The sequence below is a fragment of the Falco cherrug genome, chromosome 1 (assembly GCF_023634085.1).
Source record: "Falco cherrug isolate bFalChe1 chromosome 1, bFalChe1.pri, whole genome shotgun sequence".
In the NCBI taxonomy this organism is placed as follows: Eukaryota; Metazoa; Chordata; class Aves; order Falconiformes; family Falconidae; genus Falco; species Falco cherrug.
Genome location: NC_073697.1, coordinates 96,958,243 through 96,978,595, shown reverse-complemented (window position 1 = coordinate 96,978,595; position 20,353 = coordinate 96,958,243). Strand labels below are relative to the sequence as shown.

Genomic DNA, 20,353 nt, shown 5'->3' with positions numbered 1-20,353 from the left:
GTGAAGGAAGAGAGGGGCTTCTGTGGCTCACCCCGGGAAGGATGCTTCTATGGAATTAAAGGTTTGACTCTACCACCTTTTCCAGAATTATTTGTACATGCTAAAACATCTAAACAAACCGGGAGTGTTCCTAGCTGTGTGCACAAAGCTAAATGCATTTTAAAATAAAAACTGCTGACATTTCTTTGAACTGTCCTTAGTGTGAATCAGAGCACTCTGTTTTCCACCGTTTCTCAACACTGGGAACACCAGGCTGGGCAGCAAAGATACTAGCTCTGCATACAGGGTTGGTAGTGCCTTAGGGAGATAAATGAGGCACCTTGTTCCACCAAACTAGCAACTTGCCATTCACAAAAAAAAAAAAAAAAAAAGAAAGCATGTGGTATTGTGTAGCTGATGGTTCTGTGTTGAACAAGGCTTTTAATCTGGAAATACTGTCAATCACCTTCACAGCTGAAGAGTTTGAAGTGGGTTGTGCTTGTGTTACCGCGACTTTGTGTGTGCTCATCTGCCGTAGTGGTTCAGAGAACTTCTTCCAAAGAACTGTTCGGTACAGGTGGCAAATACCATCGATGTCTTCGGGTATAAGAACTGAACTGGAAAGGTAGAAGTGCATTTAGTTAACTAACCCCCTTCCACTTTGAGTAGAATTTTAAGTAATAACTTCAGCATTGGTCCTAGGGCACCTTAAACCATAAACAAGGGGCTGAGGTGGGATCTCGGAAACTGCTGCCTTTGGTGCAAATACCACACTTTGCAGTTCACGCTGTTCTTTTGGGTGGGAGCTTTACAACCTCCTTGTGTTCGTTAGCTTTCTTCCTGGATGTGCCTGTTGCCCTTGGTCTGGCAGCGTTTCTGAAGGAAGAGGAGCTGGGCTACCCGGGGCGAAAGGTGCTGGAGGAACACAGAAGATCATCCACTTTGTCCTTGTTGTCTCCCCTTGTGCTGCACCCAACGCATGTTGGCTTGGGTGAAGGGAGGGGAAGAGCCTCTCCCAGGGGGGTTTCTGTAGCCATTCAAAGAATGGAGGTGTGGATAAAATTAGAGGTATTAATGCATGCTTTTACCAGGTCATCTTAGCAAATAATTTTCTCCAATAACTGTGACAAGCTAACCTGGGTCTTCATGGGAGGCTGAAGGAATGTGTATGGGAGGCTGAAGGAATGTGTCCCTGAATCCCAGAGGAGCTCGGTACTGGGAAGTGTTTGGGAGGCTGATGCTGTTGTTTTGTAAATTTGGGAAGTGATTGCCAGGGAGAGGAATGTGAGAAAATTACTTCCTTCCCCTTCAGATATGGTCAGTTTATAACTGTTTGACTAATCTGGCTATCTCATTTTGCCTGGGATGATAGATGGGATCTGTGCTCTGTTTATTTGGATCCTTTGCTGCTAAAGGAGCACATGACCTTATTTTGAAAGTGTGAAAACTTTTGCAGGAACAAATTCTATAAAGAGGAAAATGCAGCTTTCTCTACTTTCCCCTGTACCAAGTTGAAAATTCGGTCATTATTCTGTAACACAACGTAGTTACAATCCTGTCTGTCACCATGAAACTGGAAAATATTTTCAGCTCAAAATAAACTCCACAAGGAGAATAGTTTCCATGTTATCCCCTATTCAGAGGAAGGCTACTGGACCTCAGTCCTAAATAAAGATTCCAGCCAACCTTGGTGCTTTAAGAAGCAGTAGTTGTCCTAAATTTGACCGCTAGCTTAACAAGTCCACTTTCCTGCATTGATCAAGCCAGCTGAGCAAGTTTCGCATCAGCTTCTCAGTGTTGCTGGTGCTTTCAGTCACCTTAGAACAGTGATTTCAGTTGTGTAAAATGTAAGGAAAACTCTTCAAAATGTAGGTATTGACCCATCAGTTAGTTGGCAAGTAATTTTCAAAGCTTACCATAATCCTTTTTTCCTCTTTAGTCCCACTGGAAAAAAATGCATTAACCTGTGCTTGAGAAGGTGATGATTTGCTTGGGTTTGATACAGCTAGACATATTTATTTTGTAAGTGGGAGATGCTTCTAATGTGTTTAGCAGTAAAGCATCCTCAAAGCCAGCCCTCTGAACAGCTTGCTCCTGTTCTTTCTCCTGATGGGGCTATTGGGATTTTGTAGCTGAATTTGCAAAGGGAATGACAAAGCTCCTTAGATTTTTTTTTTTTTCTTTTCTAATTTCAGTGATCAACAGGCATCAACTACATCACTCATTTATGATGCATTTTTAGAAGTAGCAATTCGGGTTAGTTTAGAACTTGGAAGTTTTCCCTCCCATTAGGTAATTATTGCTATTATACTCTATTGTCATTATTGTCACTCAGGGTATTTTTGAAAATTAAGGGTGAAAAGTGAATGCATAACAATGAAACTCATCAACGAGGCTCCCGGAGCCTATTGTGAGTCACCCTTGCTGATTTTAGTGACAGAAATAAGTTTTCTCTTAGAACCCTTGACTCCTGCAAGCCCTGCAGTTACTCACTGTGGGAGCAGAAGCTGGTTTGTGTTCTGGCTCGTGCCTTGGTAAGAGCCACTGCCACCGGCACGTGGCCAGGGAGGCATCTCACCCGCGTGTGGCTCCTCTTGGGCCACTCAGCCAGCTTCTCACCTCTCCACCTCAAGCCTAGGGCTAAGTGGTTACGGGTTTTACTAGCTTTTTTTTACTAGTTTTTGATCTTTTATAATTTTTATTAAAAATGCTGCAGCTGAATCAGTGCTGTCCTGGGGAAGGATGGATATCTGGTTCTTGGCCAAAGCCTGTGTTTTAGTGGGAGAGCAGAGAGGGTAAGTCCTGGATTTACATAATTGTTGATGCCTTTTTTTTTGTGTGTGTGTGTGGTTTCTCTCCTCTGGTCTCTTGTCTGTATAATTGCACTAAAAATAATGGTGAATGCGTGGAAGTCATCAGCAGGGCAGACAGGCTATGGTATGCAGCACTCTCCTTCGGGGGAAAAGCAGCTAGGAGAGTGGTTAACGACCTTTGACTTTGTTAACCTCACACACCTTCCCAAGAAGCACAATTGCGAATGACGTTTTCCTGCTTTTTCTGCCTTCTGTTTTTTATTATTTTATTTTTTTGCACAAGGAATTGCCTCCAGTAGAGTTCAGAGACATTGGGCAGCTTCTCCACCTGATGTGAGCTGCCACCACACTGGAGTGGTCAGTCTGGGCAAGCCCATGACCTTCCCTCAGATCCAAAGTTCTTCGGTTCCCAGATAATGACGCTCTGATTCACTTCCCTTCTAGCTGCCTTGCTGTTCCTCAAGTAGCATTCCTACTCCTGGTAGGAAACAGAGCTTTATATCGCATGTTACGGTGAGACATAACCCTGCCCGCAGCAGGTTGGGGTTTGGAGAGGGTTCCTGTACGGGCAGGTGTGATGTAACCAGCGGCTTGTGAGAGGTAAAGCATCCTTTGAAGCACTGATTGTACAGCTGTCAGACAGCACACCAGGTGAGATGGACTGTGGAGCTGATGAACAATCGCAATTTGTCTTCCCCACCCCCCCAATCTCTGCAGGATTTCTTCATCCCATCACGGCTTGGTGCCCTGCTTGCACCTGGGAGTGTTATGAATGTGTTGGTTGGGGGCAGTTGTCTTCCACAGTTTGGAAAGTTCACAGCACTGTGCTGGAGAGGTGAAGAGGGATAAATATATTAGTAAATCACATAGATGAAGCCGTAAGGCATCAGTCTGGAATGAACTTGGCTTGTGTCTTAATTGCATGACATGAAACTAAACATGTAAATTGCGCACCTGAGCAACTGAGACAATCTTTTAGAAGTGGTGTATGTAATAAATAAAATAAACTGTTAGCAGGTTGTCACTAAAACTGTGGATCGTTAGTGCTGCCATTGCTTATGCTTTGCTTTGCTTGTAATTATCATGACGGGTATTTTTAGGGTAGCTTTGCAGCTTGTCTATTTTCTGCCCAGCTGGCTAAAAATGTTCTTCTCACGTGACATGATAAGTATTCTCTTGGAAACCGATGCCATATATATCCTGAACTTCCCTTTCTGCTGATATCTGGATTCATTCCTTAAAATTGCAACAGCAGGAGCTGGAGGAAAGGTGTCCCTTTTTATTAAAGCCTGTGCATACAGCTGTTACGGTCTTCCGAGTAGCTTGAACAGTCGCTGCAGCTAAAGCTGTTAGACTGGAATGTTTTTGTTTGCTTTAGCTTTTGGGTGGTATTAGCCTTAGTTGTAACCTCTTTCAGTTTCTGTTGTCTTTTCTACAGACTTCCTAGAGCTCTGATCCTGCAGTGAGTCCATACAGATCGAGTCCTCCTGCACTGAGGTGTGAGGTCGCAGTAATGAGGCCAGACAGCGGGCACCCGGATGCTGCTCTTGTGGTGCCTCTCCACTTGGTAGTGCTCACTCTTTCCTACTGGAGTCACAGGGCTTTGCTGGTTTTATTTATTTCCCTATTTTAGGGTTGTCCTTACAGGAGCTTTGCTCTGCTAATGTGTCTCCTGTCTGGGTTTGCAAGATATCTAGGCGCGTATTTCGTCAGAGGTGTTGAGATCTGCATGTTGCTGGTGCCCTACCCTGGGACTTGTCCCTGCTGTCCTGCCTGAGCTCCAGCCGGCAGGGCTGTCCCACACAGCTGGCCCCGCTCCAAGGTCTGTAGACCCTCAGCACAGGTTGAACATACTCACCCAGAAGAATGTGTCTACTTGCATGTTATATATGTGAAGACCACGCTTGATCTGAAAACTCAAGGTTGTAGTGGGAACCTTCTGGTAAAAGTGGGAGTTGTTCTGTGTCCTGTTCTCAATAACACCCACCAATTCCATGCAGGCTGTTAGGTGCTGCTGGGTAGTCCGTAGGTGGAAAAGGTCTTAGGAAAAGGCATCGTTTGTGTGCTCTTCCAGATGAGGAGCAGAGCCTTTGCCTTGTGCGTTTGGGCAGCGTTGTGTAGGTAGATCTAGGGCTTTCCTGCCTGGCTCTTGCAGCGATTGACTGTGTGTGCTGTTGCAGGGAATGCTACATCAAAATGCCATCTAGAACTTGCGAGACACTAATGCACAATTACTGATTTCTGGACTTTGCTGTCATTCAGCATTTTAGCTTCCTGATACAAGCAAAATAAAAGTAAATCTGTAGAAAAGCAGAAATTGAACTTTTAGGCTAATGAAGCTGTATTGTATCTGACAAATGGGTAGCTAATCTACTGGAAAAGGGGGAGGGTTGACTTTTAATGAGAAGTTATTAGATGTTGAATAGCTCTTAAATTGCTGTATTAATAAAATGGACAATCCTCTCTAGCTTGTCTCCTTAAAGTATTCTATTAATTGAGAACCCCCTCTAATCCATTCTTTTAAAAATTAATTAACATTTTGAAAAACATTTCTTTGACTGTAGTGACCTGATTGAGATTAAAGTGGGGTTATGTCATGACTGCTTCCTTTATGTGCTTTAGCTGCAATTTATGGACTCTGATAACACTAACTTCATATATAAGGGCTTAAGACATTTAAGAACAAGTCTAATGGGCTGACTTTTTTTGTCAGTGTTTTGAATTGGCAGCAAATAAGAAAATAGAAATGAGATGAGAAAACAGGGTCTGGTGCCTGAAGTGAGAACTTGGATATTATTTTCAGTTCAGTACTGATTTCTGTTTTGACTGTGAGCCAACATTTGCAGTGAATTTTGGACTAAACTATCCAAACTTCGCTGTCCCTCAGATGCTTGCGTTACCTGTAGAACCCAGGTAACTTTTATCACTCAGAATAGTTGTCGTTTGCTTCATGCCCTGTTGTGATCAAGTTGAAATGTTCCAGCTTTTTGGCTTCTCTGCCTGCAAGGCACTATTACTTTTCTGGATATGCTTTTGGTGGGTTTGACTTTCCACCTGCCAGTTCCAGAGGCTTTTAGATGGCATCACGCTTGCAGCAGGCGAGGAGGGTGAGCAGCATCTCCTCTCGTGGTGAGGCAGGTCTGGTGCTGTCTGTAGGGGCCAGCATACGCATGTGCTCTTGATGTTGCCATCTAAGAAAAGTCCAGATCGCAAATCAGGTCACTGTTTACAAAGCAGATTTATGTCAGATGTAAATACAGCTGTAATGCCCTTTAATGAAGGGCATGTGTGGCTCTTGCAAAAGCTGCGCGGCGCTCCTGCCATCTGATAGCTGACAGACAAAGCTGGAACAGCGAGGACGGAGAAATTCTCAAGGTGTGGAACAACTGGCCTGACCATAAAGCCAGGACAGGAGACCGCACCGCTCAGTCGAGGCCTTCAGAGCTGCCCCTGAAATCTGAACTGATAGGGTTTGACATTTTCTGCTCTGTGCTTTGCTTCCTCAGCTGCTGTTGGCCTGGAACAAGGTTTCCATCCTATGGCGCATCTAATGAAAAGGAAAATTTTGTGCCGTAACCTTTTGTGGACTTGCTTTTGTAACGCTTTCTTGTAAAGGATGCTTCAAAAAAATTACATTCTCGATACGGTTTGGATATTTGATAGGGAACAGAGAAGGAAAGTGTATTTGAACAGGCCTTGGAGGTCAGGAAACAGATTTTGTTTCTTTAGTTTTGATCCTCATTGAATTGCTTTCTTTTGTCCCCTATCTGCAGAATGAAACCTTGTTGCAGGGCACCCTGACTGACTTGTGAAATTTAATTTGTAGTTGCATTGTAAATGGGTTGAAATCCCATTTAATTTGAGGCATAAAAAGACATGGAATTCCACATGAGCCCTCAAGGAGCGTGAGAAATCCACCCTTGGGAAAGCTTGCCTTGTTGGGCTGAAACCACAATTTGTGGTGTGCGGTTTTTCAACGCTTTGTTACATCCAGAAATTCTCCTTAGGAAAGAGAATTGTTTCCTGGAGAGGAGTTTGAGCACAGCCACGTCTTGGCTTTTTGAAGCCAATGGCAGTGGGGAGAGGCTATGGGAGGGGTTCGATGGCAAAATGGGTCAGAATAAAAGGCCAAAGGAATTCTTCGCAGTTTCGTCTTGTGGATTTGACAGCTGAAAGGTTAGTTTGTTTTGTGATTCCCGAGATATTAATGCCACTGTTAGATTCAGAGTACAACTTAATTACATCTGATAATGTTAGCCACAGCAAAGATTATTTGCACAAGGGTTTGAGGATACTGCTTTAAGCGAGGGTTTGAGCATCCTTTGAACTTGACTAGTTTCTTTCTTGTCATCTGTAGAAACGGGGAGGTCTGTAGCCCGTGTAGGAGAGGGAGGGGTGAACGTTTGGTTGTGGTCATGCTTATCCCGAGTCCCATGAAGCTGCACGTGGTGGCAGGCTGCCTGGGCGGCTCTACTAGTCTTCATTCAAGTTCCTGCATCAAGCAAGTCTGGATCTACCCAGACATAAAGAAAACAGCAAAGTTCTTGGAGCTTCTAGGTGCTTTCCTGCAGGAAAAGGGCATGCCTGTGTGCTACAGGAGAGGGGGTGGGATGTGTGCAGAGAACCTCTGTGTTCTTGGAGAAATTTATTAGATGTGATATAATTTCTAGGGATTATTTTAATTTCTGCAAAAATTACTGATAGCTCTAAAGTTGGTTGCTAAGAAGAAAAAAAATTTCTTTTGCATTTTATTCTTGCAGAATTGGGCTAGTTATCAGGGAAACTTAATCTCCTTGAGCTACTCCACTCCCTCCTCCACCTAAAAAAAATTATTTTGTGGCAAAGGTTGGACCCAGAAACTCCTGAATCTGCTCCGTCGCCAATTCTCTCTTGCATGTTGGACCAGATAATGATTTCTCTCTGTACCTGAATTTCCCCGCAAATGAGGGATAATGATGGTTGCCCATGCTCCTGAGGTCAGGGCAGAGCTTTAATGCATCTATCAAGCGAAGCGAGATGGCTGCAAGGAGTACAGCTGGGCACCAGCCAGGTACCACTGCTCTTGTAGGTCTGGAGCAGCCGCTCTGCTATGCCTGTGCTTACTCACGTTGGGTGACTCAGTCAAATACTGTTGTTTCCTCTTTTCTTGCCAGTACCTGCATTTATCTCCTTAGGCACCTCTCCTGTCATTAGCTTGCAGCAAATTCATCATTTATTATTACTTTTCTGGGAGACTGCCCTGATGGGATGTGCAGGTTTCCCACTGAGGGCGTCCAGGCTGGCTGGGGATGCTCGTGTTCCTCTCGTGGTGCCACTTTCCCTGTTACATCTCATCTTATTTCACAACAAGTCTGCAAAATGATGGAAATACTAATTGAATTGCATGTCAAGAAAACCAAACAAATGTAAGAGTATACACCTGGCCCTGAGTTTAATCTAGAGAAGGGTAGAAACACACTGTACTTTGTGTTCAGAAAAGCTTGTACCAAAGTTAAATATACAAAGGTGCAGCTGGCTTCCCTCCTGGGAGTGACAGTGTCACTCTGCGGTGTAATCAGCCTCCTCTGGTCCCATTCTGTCTCAGCACCTGGGTGTTGTGTTATGATTGACTTGACTGCCGGTGTCCTCAGCCTTGAAGTTCGTGGAGGTTTCTCTATGTTGTGGGAAATTGGAAGATGGATGGCTGCGGCGGTAGAGAAGTATCAGGGCTGTTGAGACGGTGGTTGGTACGTTCAGAGAAGGGATTGAAGAGGGGATTAAAGAAAAAAAATCGCAAGAAGGGGAAACCAAATGTGTGTGTGGTTTTTTGTTTGTTGTTTCATTTTTTTTTTTTTAAATAGCACTTTACAGGTATCTGTTGTTGAGGCTTTTAAAATTTCATTTCTAGGGTTTGCTTGCATTAAAGTTATAGACACAACTTGAGTTTTATTTTCCCTTCCAATACGATATGGCAGGGCATCCTGTGTTTTGTTTCTGTTGTCTCTCCAGCCTATGTGTAACGGCAAAATACATGTTCAATATCTGCCTTCCACATTATGTCTATATAATAGACTGTCCACTTCCATTTCTTTGCCATGAAAAGTTGGTTATTTGGGGGGGGGGTGGGGGGGGGGGGAAGGCACCAATAAATAGTGTGTTTTTTCCAGTTTTCTAGCTAAACTAATAACTCAAGATCTTGTAGGAGTTTGGGGGCTACAGTGGGGATCCTGGTGTCTTGGGCAGATTTCAGTTTCATTCTGCTCTGTAATCACAGGGGTTTGATTTTGTTAAAGAGAACATGTCTCTGCGTGGTAGCTGCTTTTCCTCTGCTTATGCTCTAGGAAAGTGAGCGTGGTTTGATGGATTCATCCATGTGCCTTTCTCTTTCCCGAGTCCTGGGTTCAGTTTGCTTTGGCTATGTTCTAAGTGATTGTAGTCTGTCCCTTGGGGGCTTTTTTGGGGGGTGGTGGTGTGGGAGGGTGTTGGGTTTTCCTAGGGGAGGTGAGAGTGGGGGATGTGGATTAATGCTTGGCAGTATCCCTGGGGTCTCTCACTGCCTGAACTGACCATCCTGGTTTGGAAGAAGCATGTGAGGCACCCCCCAGCTGCAAAGGGGCTCTTTAACCTGGTGCAGAGAAGTGAAAATGGAGCCTCAGGCCTACATCTTGCTTCAGGGCTTCTCTTCTCGCCAAGCACAGCGGTCACAGCAGCTTCTGGGTCGACGGCGCCGGTCCTGGGCTTGTCATCCCTGGAGGTGACAGGGTAGAGGCGTAGGAAAAGGTTGGCAGCCAGCAGCCCTGCAGCAATGAGACACCACATTAGAGGGAGAATTACCACCAGGAACTGTCTTTGTCATTATACGAACTCTATGGGAGATGGGCTGGGATGTATACATCCTCCTGGATGCATAATGGAAAAATAACTTTTCTAGCAGTGGGGTTAGGCTGCTCGAGCCAGTCTTGGGTCTTAATAGTTACATAAAGCCATATTGTGTAGTCTGTAGGAAAAGCTGCTCTCTTTTAGGGCTTTAAACCCACTTCAGCCTCAGTTGTTTTGCAGATGTGTGTTCTCCAGTGGGAAGGCAGAGGCAGATGTTAGCCTCCTCCGGGAAGACTTTCTCCCACTTCCAGTAGGCTCCTGATTTAACCCTTGCATGACTGAATGGTGTCTCCTCTTCCAGCAGCGCATGGAAATATTGCTGTCCTCGGTGAGAACCACTGTGAATCTGTTTAGTCTTTACCACTAGCAACCTGAGAGCGTTTCTTCTTCCTGGGATACATTCCCACAGGTCCCGGAAAAACTTGCAAAGGTCCCGAGTTTTATGGAGGTGCAGCTGTGGCCCCTGTGCAACAGCTGGATCTGGGACAAAGCGAAGGGCCTGGCCCCATCAGATGCGGCTCCCTGTGGAGGAGCCTGGAGTTACCTGTCCTGTGGCCCTTGGCTGTTGAAGTCGCTTAAAACAGAAACTTTACCCCCTCTTTAGACTTCTTGAGGGATAAACAACAGAAATTACCCAGCGATTTGTTACCCAGACCAAAGAAGAAACTGCGCTGGTCTGGCATATGGTTCAGTTTGGCCTCCCCTGCCTCAGCCTGCAATCTGCTTAGCTGAAAACACCCTGGAAACCTATGAATTATGTAGGTGTTATTAGAGGCTGGGGGTTCCGTGTTATGGTCAGTGTTAAGAAGGATTTGCAAAAGCAGTAAGATCTGATGGTTTAAAAACGCTACATCACTCTGTATGTGGGATGTGGAATGGTAGCGGGGAAAAAATAACAGCGGCCCCAAATGTGCTGAATAATGAACTGAAAATGGTTATTGATTATCTGTGCGCTTTCATTATCCCGCTGTAATCTCAGAGCAGCTAGCCATTCTTTTTTCTTTATTAAAAAAAAGAAAGACTTTCAAAGGCACTTATGAAATATTTAGTGAAATTATTTCCAAGATCAAAACTCCAAAGAAGTTACACAGCCACAGAAACCTTGTTAATCTGTTGGTGTTACAGATGAAAGACGCAACAGAGATTATTAAACGTCTACTGCTCTTGTGCGAAATGGCCTCTTACTTTCGATCTCGGTTGAAACGTTATTCATCAACCTCCACTGCTGCATTTGGCTTCCCATGCAAGAATTTTAGCTGTCATTACAAGTTTCTTCTGATGGAGGAGGACTTTCTCTATCCCTGTTTAGCCTTTAGGCAAGGTGCAGCTCAGCCTAATGAAACCAGCGTGAAGTATTAAGGTGCTATAACACTGACTTTGCAATCATACAGTGTTTCCCTCCATGAAATGGTCTTTTTAAACCAGCTATGAATGTTCATTCCCTTTTCCACATGATATTTGCATAAGTGAGGTCATAAAACGTTATTTCTATCTAGACTGTAACTCCTGAAAACGAGTAGCTGTTGATGTCCCGTTTCAGTTAGAATGGGGAGTTACTGAGGAAGCAATCCAGAGCCTGTTCAGTGTTGACTTAGATCCAAAAATTGCATTTTTGTGTCTCAAAAACAGGTTTAGTGGATATGCAAGTATTTTGAGATAAAAATCCAAAATAACCTTGAGAAATGGTCTGAAATGGCCTGTAATTTGGAGAAGATGAGTGCCAAGGCCCACGAATAAGCTATACAATGAGGGATGGCTGGTGTGGTGGCCGTTCTGAGAAGTGAGACAAGGCTGCAGTGGCTGTCGGACTGAGTGGCCATCGACTGCCTGAAGCTATTGGCAAATACCGCGCAGAGGTACATGGACAAGAGTCGTGGGAAAGGCGTGAAGTTACCCTTTTCATTCTTCGGGACTGCTGTGGCTCACCCCAGTCTTCAAGGTGTGGGTGGGTGGGAGAAGGGGTGAAGAAGAAAGGCAAGGGAGAGAGGCATCACGTCTCTGAACATGAAAAAGAGGAACTGCGGAAGAAAATATTTAATAAACCATTTGCTGCCTCTCCTGAGATTAGCACGAGAGGAGCTAGAACTGTAGTGATGGTGACTCAGGTTGGACAGCAAAAGCCTTTTATGCCTGTAAACAATCTGGAGGCTCCGAGATTCCTTGTTTCTGCAGCTTGAAGTGGTTTTTCTTCATTCTTGTTTTTTTTTGTTTTAAAAAAGATAAATAGTCCTGTTTCCTGAGAAGGTTTTAGCCATAAGGTCATTTGTCTTCAAAGCAAGTCTGAGCGTGGTAGGGCTGGGCTGTGTTTGCGCTCGGCTGTGTGCCTGAGGAGCCTCTGAGTGGGCTGGTCACCAGTGGTTTGCAGAGCTCTTGCACCTCTCGAAATTTCTTACCCTCCATTTCTTGTTTTCGTGCTTAGTGACTGGTAAGATTAAAGAGTGGGAGCTCTCATGGCTTCCTGCTCTTACTATAACAGAACCCTGTGCAGCAACTAATGGAGAGAGAGAAGAGGGACAATGTGGATGCCGTCTTGAGTTGGATGGGTGAAGTCATCCCTTGACTCTGGTTCACCCTTCGTCTTTCTCCCATGCCTCGCTGCTCCCAGCACCTTTGTTACGAGCTAGCAGGTTTGTTCCACAGGGCGTTAAGAGCATGGCTGGGTTTGTTGTTGGCTTTTTTACAAGCGAAGCCTTGACCAAGTGGTGGGGACTGCACCAAGTGCACTTCTGCTCATTCTCCTCTTGAATTCCATCAGGAAGAGAGATCATAGCACCCAGAGGTGTGAAGTATAAATGCGATAGCCTCCTTGGGGGGGCTACCTTGGAAATTAGATATGTTTGGTTTGGTTTTTTAAATCTGGCCAGCATCCCATTTCCCTGTCACTGCTGCTCGTGGAGTGTGCAGGCTTCTGAGTGGCAGTGGCCTTCAGCTAATGGATGTGCCACAAATGAAGGGAAGGTGCTGTCCGTTGCTGTGTGCCTGTAGCATTGCATAGATTTTTCTTCACAGGAGTTTACTCAGCCACCAGCAATTTTCAGTCTTGTTCTCAGCCAACACGCTGCACTTACCACGTTGTCAATGCTGCTTTTAGTTTTGTTTCCCTGTGTGTGTATATGTATTTGTGTCTCTCTATGAATATATATATATAAAATACATATTACACATCTATATATGTATTCATATGCCTTTTGTAATGTCTGCCTGCTTTGAGCATGTAGTGCTGAGGGACTTGGGCTAAGTGCAAGCCATTAAAAGCAGGGTCTGTCCCCTTTAGCTCAGCTGAATGGAGACATCTAGCTATGCAGAGGCCACAGGATGCTGGGTTTTGTTCGTCTGACTACTTGGAAACATTTAACCTTTAATTTCAGACGCGTTCTTTTTAATATTCAACTTTATCCCCAGCATCAGCAAAAGGATTAGAGGCTGGTTTGTCTTTCCCTCTGAACTCATCTGTGACTTCAGTGTGCATATTAGTTCTTTTAATGGCTTCTTTATTAGTTCATTATTGCATAACCTCCAGGCATGGCAGGACTTGAAATGGTAATTTTCCAACTGAAGTTCAGCTGACGGACTTCATCTGGTCCCCTTGAAGTCAGCATGTGAATAGAGAGGGCTGGCTCGCTTTGCACCACAGCATCGCTTGCAAAGCAGAAGGAAAGGAGTAAAGTTTTCCTCTCCCCAGATGTTAAAGGAGTGCTCTGAATGGAAAGTATGAAGAAACAGTACAATATCCTGGAATATTTAAGGAGAAAAGGTGGGATGTGGGTGTGTGTGCGCACACTTTGGTGTGGTGTTGCTTCCCCCCCCCGCCCCTATTTTTTTTCTCCACCCTTTTCCCTGTCATTGCTTCAAGCTAGTATTTGGCTGCCCAGTGAACTATAACAGGATTTAATAGCTCTAGTGTAGCTATATTGTATTTGGACTGATTCCATCCTTCTGTTGTAATAAATGTCTTCTTTACAATGAGCTCTTAAATTCTACAAGTGACGTCAAATTGTATCTAATAATGGAAAAAAGATCAAGTGCTGTAAATGCGACTTGTTTGCTCTGTGTGTCTTATCAAGCAGTGGTTTATCCTCAGCCCGGTGCAGCGCTCTCTGCGTTTGTGGTATCTTTTGAGTTTACCCTGAGGTTTACACCTGAGGAAAATTGATTTCCATGCATGCTTGCATTTTCCTCTTCCTCTCCTCCCCCTGCCTTTTTCCCTGGCTGTATTGTAGGCTGTGGCCAGACCTGGAGGAGTCAGGCACAGGGAGCACCCCCGGCTCAGCTGCCAGCCTCGGCTACGCTGCACCTACTCCAGTGCGGGGAGGACTGTGTCATGGTTTTGCAACGTGAGCAAATATTCATTAGCTGCTGATTCACTGTCAGGTGTGATATAAGCTCAGTTGTGAAACTCGGGCGTGTAAACATCTGCGTAAAAACTTCTATTTCAAAAAGTTGTGACAGATTAGATGCATGATTAAGATGTACAAGTACAAAGAACATTACTGACACCGTAGCCTTTAAGCAGTGAGCGTGTGAACTGTGCACTTTTTAAGGAGCTTTAAGTTTTGATTTATTTTTTTTTCGAGCAGATTGTTAAATCTGCTTAGCTGTCAGTCAGAAGGTACAGCCCACACTACGAAAACTGAAAACTGCTGATTTTAAAAAGCTCGTTCTGTCTCTTCAGTTTATTGCACATGTGCATGTGTCTGAGAGACTGTTTTGTGTGTAGTGTTTGAGTGTTATGGCAAGTAACAGTAGCCACAAAGTTACTAAATAGAAATCTTGGGGTTTTTTTAACCTTTCAGTGTGAACATGGCTTGAAACAGTCCCACTGGACAGATCACTTTGGTGAGGTGGGGAGAAGAGAGGAGAGAAGGGAATGTTAAAATACAAGCACTCAATATTCATCTGCTTACAAAACCCTCATAAATTGAATTTTCCCCTTGACCCTTTTGCATAGCCATAGTTATTCATGTGACTGGAGGAAGCAGTTGTGTTCCGGCTGGTATCATGCTAAGCATCATGCATTCACAAAACGGGACGTTCCTCTCTGTCCCACAGCAGCGGGATGTGGGCAGGACAATGATGAGGCCATGCCGGTCCACACGATGGATTGCAGGCTGCGTGTGCTGCAGCCTTTGCCAGGGGTCAGGTAGGCAAGGCTGGCGAGCAGGGGCTGAGGAGGATGTTTTGCAGATGCTGATGGAAAGCTGCTCCTGAAAGGCAGGGACACCGTGGACAAACAGGATCAGAGTGATGGATAAAGGGAATGGTCCTTACAGCAGTGGTATTCTGGATAGATAAAACTGAGCAAGATTGCTTTTGGGCCAGGAGGGAGAGTGCTGCATTAATCAAGGTGTAAGTGTTGAGGCTGCATTTAAAAAATGCTGACTTAGGTCCTAGGAATATGTTTCATGTTTATGCTGCTGCTTCTAACGGCATAAATAAATCCAAGCGCAGTATGTATGCGGTGCTTCCAGCTGCGGGAGGGCACCATATACTCCTTCAGGGAACACTGCAGAGGAGGGAAGGTGGCCAGGCTGCTAAGCCTGATATTGCTTCCCAAGGTCCGACTGTTGATACACTTGATACCAATGCTCACATGTCTTTGATACCGCTTTCTTCAAGGAGGCATCTCATGGGAATGAAGGAGATGTAGAGAACCTAAAGAAAGTCTTTAGGGAGGTGGGTGAGGTCTCCAGGTAATGCCTTTGCTCATCCTTTTAGGTGCTTGGTTTGGTTTTCTTACAGTTGTTTCTGTTAATTATCTTTTGTTCCTTAGTTACATGAAAATATTGCAAAGAAAATTGTTTGATAGCCGAGTCAAGGGTATTGATCTTCAGCTGCGAGTGTCATCTTTCATAAGGGAGATTTTTCTCAACTTTAAAAGTCAGCACAGCCCTAAACAGGCAGTAGTTGATTAAAAACCTGAGACCAGGGCTGGTGCCTGCCTCTGCTGCTGGCTCCTGTGCAACCCTCCATGATGGGTTTTTCCTTCATAGGGTGAGTCTTTTAACTTTATAATAGTGTGAAATGAACCTCCTGCGTGAGGCTAGAAAAAGCTCATTGTAGTTGCTCTGTGCATCTGGGGATTTTTCTTCCCCTTTGAAAATGGGAAGTAGCAGCTGTGGCGTGGGGTGGGTTGTCGCTGCTGTGCCATAGTTCGTTCCAGCCCTAAAAAGCCTGTGCTCGGCAGCCTGGGCATGGAAAATGTGAGCTGATCAAAAATTAGTTGTTGAGGTGACAGGTAGGAGAGCTGTAACAGCACGGCTGGGAACAGGGCGGGTGGCAGCCCTTTTGTAGCCTGACCCCCCTGGCATGAGTGGTCTCCTGTGCCAGACTCAGATGATGTGTCGTGGAGCCAGGGTTTTCGCTGTCATACTGCATGTCTGTACCCTTCAGGGCCAGCTGGTGAAGCCTGGCTGGGGTTTGACCTCCAGGACTCTGGCAGCAGTTTTAACGCCCTTCATGCATTAACTCTTATTCCTTAATTACAAGCTGTCAGTTGTCATCAGTCCTCTGCTACCTTCTTTAGTAACAGGGAGGCTGGCCCTGATGCTCCCCAAGTGACGACCCCAGACATCAAGTTCATGGGCTAAATGGAGAGCTTTTGCTGGGTCTCTTGATTTGTTCAGCTCCTGCAGATCCTGATAGTCTCCCTATCTCCCCTCCCCCCCCCCCCCCCCCCCCCCCTTCAAAGAAATCACACTTTCTTAAAGAATTTGTTGCAAGGGAAACCATTTAAATCAGAAGTAAAGGCAGCACGCTGTGCCTTAGCTTTCAGACAGCCTGAAGCAATAGCTCAGAGGTGGACCTGACTCATCGCAGCAGGATATTGACTCTGGAGCGTAATTATGATGCTTTGAGAACCTGATTTTAAAATAATTGAGGTATAAAATTATGCGCCTGGCTTTCACAGTTACTACAGCTCTGTGTATAAATTGAATAACGGCCTGTACAAATGTGCCACTTGGCTATAGCAGAAATAGCAGCGAGTCTGGAAATGTCCTGCGTCACCATTATTTACCTTTTGCTGAGAGAAGCTGGCTGCAAGCTGAGTTTTGCAAACAGCCTTGGGCTGCTGCTGGTCGCGGTTGTGCAGCCGCAGAGGTTTGGCAAACCGTAGAAAGTCCAGCTTGGTGCTGGGCGGCTGGACAGCTGAAATCTAGCCTGCCGTCAAAATGCTGGCTTCTTGCTAATCCCGGGATGCTGAGCATCTCTGTTCAAACACCCCTGGCTGCTGGTGGCAGTGGGCTGGGTGTGGGTGGGTGCCAGGGACACAGCTGGTGTTTAGACATCTGTTTTCCAAAGCTGTGTTGTCGCTCCCGTGCTTCCAGAAGGGCTTTCTCTTCTCTGCATAGCAGCCATTGTGTCTGCAGACAAACTTCTGTGGTTTGTTCCAACAATACGGTAAGCAGCCTTGGTGAGCTTTGATACTCTGGGAAGTTCCCAGACTTTGGCAGGAGGCTGCTGTCCTCAGTGAGTTGTCCGAAAGCACAATTTTGTCACCTCTGTCCCATCTGCTGCAGATTTCCCCAAGATCTGAATCTGGTGAAACCCCGTGTTTATCTTTCACTGTTTGCCACCTGGGCTCCGCTGCTCTTAGACGTGTTAGGGCAGGTTATTTTCAGCTCAAAGGCAGCCTAAGCTGCGAACCGAACATAGTATTGTTTCTTTTAAACCAGTCTAGCTTTAAAAAAAAAAAAAAAAAAAAAAAAAAAAGGCAAGTCAGGTTTGTTCTCTCTGTGCCTCCTTCAAGGTCAGGCTACTGGTCCTGGGTGCCTTTTCTTCTGGCCCCCTCTGTTTGAGGTTGCAATTTGGTTCTTGCTGTTGCCCAGTATGTTTCCAGGGTTATTTTCTCCCCAGCTTCTGGGAACTGGTTGCAGTAGCTGGAGTGGGCAGCTGCCAGAGGAGTTTTCGGGAAAATTGCCTTTCCAACAGGCACATCATCAGGACCTGCTGCTGCCTGGAAAGCTGTGGGCTCAGCCAAAATGCAGCTTTTAAACACTGACCACAGGGAAGTATAAACCTGAAGGGGGAACTGTACTGGGAAACCTCAGCTTTGGTAAAAGTGAAGCTGGAAGCGGGGCCAGGAGCCGCTGCCCTGGCTGGACACGCTCCGCATGCCGTGTGCTTCGAGGCCGCTGCTGTGCCTGCTCGAGGCTGAAATGGTTGGGGTTTTTAGGCTGTAATAAAATAAGCCCTCTTGTGTCGTGGCTGCCTGAATTATTACCTGCCTAGCACTTCATTATAAACACATTTTTTCCATCTTGATACTGGTTTCCTGCCATTTTATTGCTTTTAAGGTTCTATTTTTTGTTTTATTCATCTCTTCCAATCGATAGAAATACCCTGTTGTTAGCAAGCAGCAAAGGTGGATGTGACTGATGTCCTTATGGTGAAAGCAGAATCACTTTCTGCTTGCTTTCAGAGCATTTGGGGAAGAGGAATGGGGGGCAGGGGGAGCTTTTAAATCTAATTTTTGAAGATCTCTATAAAGCATAACAAATTGCTCAGGACAGGCAGCTGAATCCCCCGCTGCCGTTACTCCAGGAGTTGGGATTGTACCAATGCGGATCTGGGGCCAGTGCTTGAGATCCATCCTCTGGTGGTTACTGTTGTTCTTTGCCATGACGCTAATTAAAAACCACCTAATGAGATTACCTCCACCTGTTATGGAGAAGTAGTTTGATGGAGGAAATCCTGCACGTGTATGTGGATGCACACACTTCTCCTCATAGGCACAGCACTGTTGGGAAGTGCAGACTTCCCAGAATTATTCTCTCCAAGGTTTGCTGTGGCAAAGATTATTTTTTTTATACACCCCCCGCTCCACACACGCAGATTGCTGATAGCAATAAAATGAAACAGAGAACTGAATTTGAGAATAAATTGTTTAGATGATGCAGCACCAGACAGAACTATTCCAGAAGACTCGGTCGGGGATGGATTTGCTTTCCGCATGCCTGGGTCAGGCAAACCCTTCGGCTGGGATGTGGTGAGCAGTGCCCTTGGAGTGCTACACAGATTAGAGATCTGTAGACCTTGGGTTATAAATACTAAATTTAATTCAGTTTTTATATATACACATTTATACAGCCCAGGTTGCTTTGTGACCATGGGCATGTTTTAACCTCTCTAAACCTTGTAAAAGGTTGGCGAAGTGCTGTGCAAACATTGGGTAGCGCTGAGACCTGTTGATAGCAGTGTGGTTTCCTGGTTCCCAGACCACGGTTTAATCTACTAGATAGGTTGGTTGTTTTTATTCTGGGTTTTCTCCCCCAGGCATAGGATTTGGGGCTGGTTTTGCTCCAGCAGCTTATCTGAAGACTTTCAATAAGCAGGACACGGCAAAAGAGTGGATTTTGGTGATGAGGAGGAACCAGGCACGTGCTTTTTGTGCTGGGAGAGTGGTCGTCACTTGGCCTGATAGCAGACGGCTTCACTTCTTGTGTCCTCTCTTCCTCATCAGTCATCTTCCCCTCCTCTCCCCTCTTCCTTACGTGATTTTATTGTCTTTATTCACAGTCCATAGGGAGTCTTCAGAATATTTGAAAAGTTACTGCTTTAACCTTTGGTGTAGTAAATGCTGTATTCCCTGTATTAAGCAATAATTCAATTAGATTGCGTCCAGGTGGGGTATGATGGGATTATTTTTTTTTTGGTGTTGCAGTTTGATCTTGCTGTATTCTTATGCAGCAGGAGTGTAAACGTGAGTCTGGCATCGACATCAGTGGCAGGAGGATTTTGCCTGTAGACTACTTTGGAGGTGAAAGAGAAGGGATCCTACCAAGTCAGTAATTCAGAATAAAGCAGGGAGGAAAAGTACATTTTTGCTGTCTTTATTGTTAGAATCCAAATTACTTTCTTCATCATGGCGCTACTAAAAGGCTGAGGAAATCTTAATTTAAGCTTTTTCTTGCTGCTAAATGAATGTGGGAGGATAAAACCTGATGCCTTTGAGTGGATGCATCTCTGGTGTGTTGCTGACATTGGAGAGATGCTTTATTGTCTGGCAGCAGAAGGTCTGCCTATTCATTTTGAGCTTTTGTCACATCTCTTCCATGGAGATGCTGTTGCATATGAAAGTCTGATTGATACGATGGCAGAGGTCAGGAGGGTAATAGCTTTGATGGTATCCCCTGAATCAAATCAAAATTCTTCTAAAAGATTCTGTTGAATTTGATACCAAGGATCTGGTAGCATTCCAGGGATTCTTCTCTCCACTATTAAGCATATAGCTATTACAAAAATTAATGTTTGCCTGTTGTTTGTTTTTGTTTTTTTCTAATAGGTTGTTCTGCAATAAGAATGGAAAATAACTGCTTCTCTTTTTTTTTCTTTTTCTTTTTTTTTTTCTCTCCCTTCTCCTTTCTCTCTCTCACTCTGTTTCAGGGTTCCTCAATGCATTTGCCTGCCATTATTTAAGGAGCCTTTACTAAAAGCTTCTGGATTGTGTTTCTGAGCGGACAAAAGATTTTTGTATTCAAAATGCTCATAAAGGAATATCGTATTCCTCTTCCGATGAGCGTGGAAGAGTACCGAATTGCGCAGCTGTACATGATACAGGTCAGTAACGTTCTGGCCCGTGCGGATGAATGCAGGCTAACGCAGGGCTTCGTGTGGAAGAGTGGAGTATCGCTGCAGAACTAGATGCTTTAAATGTGAGGTTTGTGTGTGCTGATGGGGGGGAAGTAATGCAATAGTCTGGGTGA

The 20,353-nt window shown here is 45.0% G+C and overlaps 1 protein-coding gene across 16 annotated transcripts in view; it reads left to right on the top strand.

Annotated features, from left to right (window-relative positions):
* Positions 1–20,353, top strand: part of PITPNM2 (phosphatidylinositol transfer protein membrane associated 2) — a 141,411-nt gene that overhangs the window by 49,593 nt on the left and 71,465 nt on the right. For 14 of the 16 annotated variants that reach the window (XR_008732261.1, XR_008732262.1, XM_055710282.1 and 11 more), the window contains one exon: positions 20,034–20,207. The exons of 1 other annotated variant lie outside the window; for it this stretch is intronic. Coding sequence is in view for 13 of the 15 variants with exons in the window: in XM_055710282.1 (XP_055566257.1) it covers positions 20,130–20,207 (78 nt within the window). In the remaining 2 variants the exon portion in view is untranslated. Of the gene's footprint in view, positions 1–14,768; positions 14,791–20,033; positions 20,208–20,353 lie in introns of those variants that run through there. One more of the 16 variants, XM_055710268.1, reaches the window with a different exon arrangement.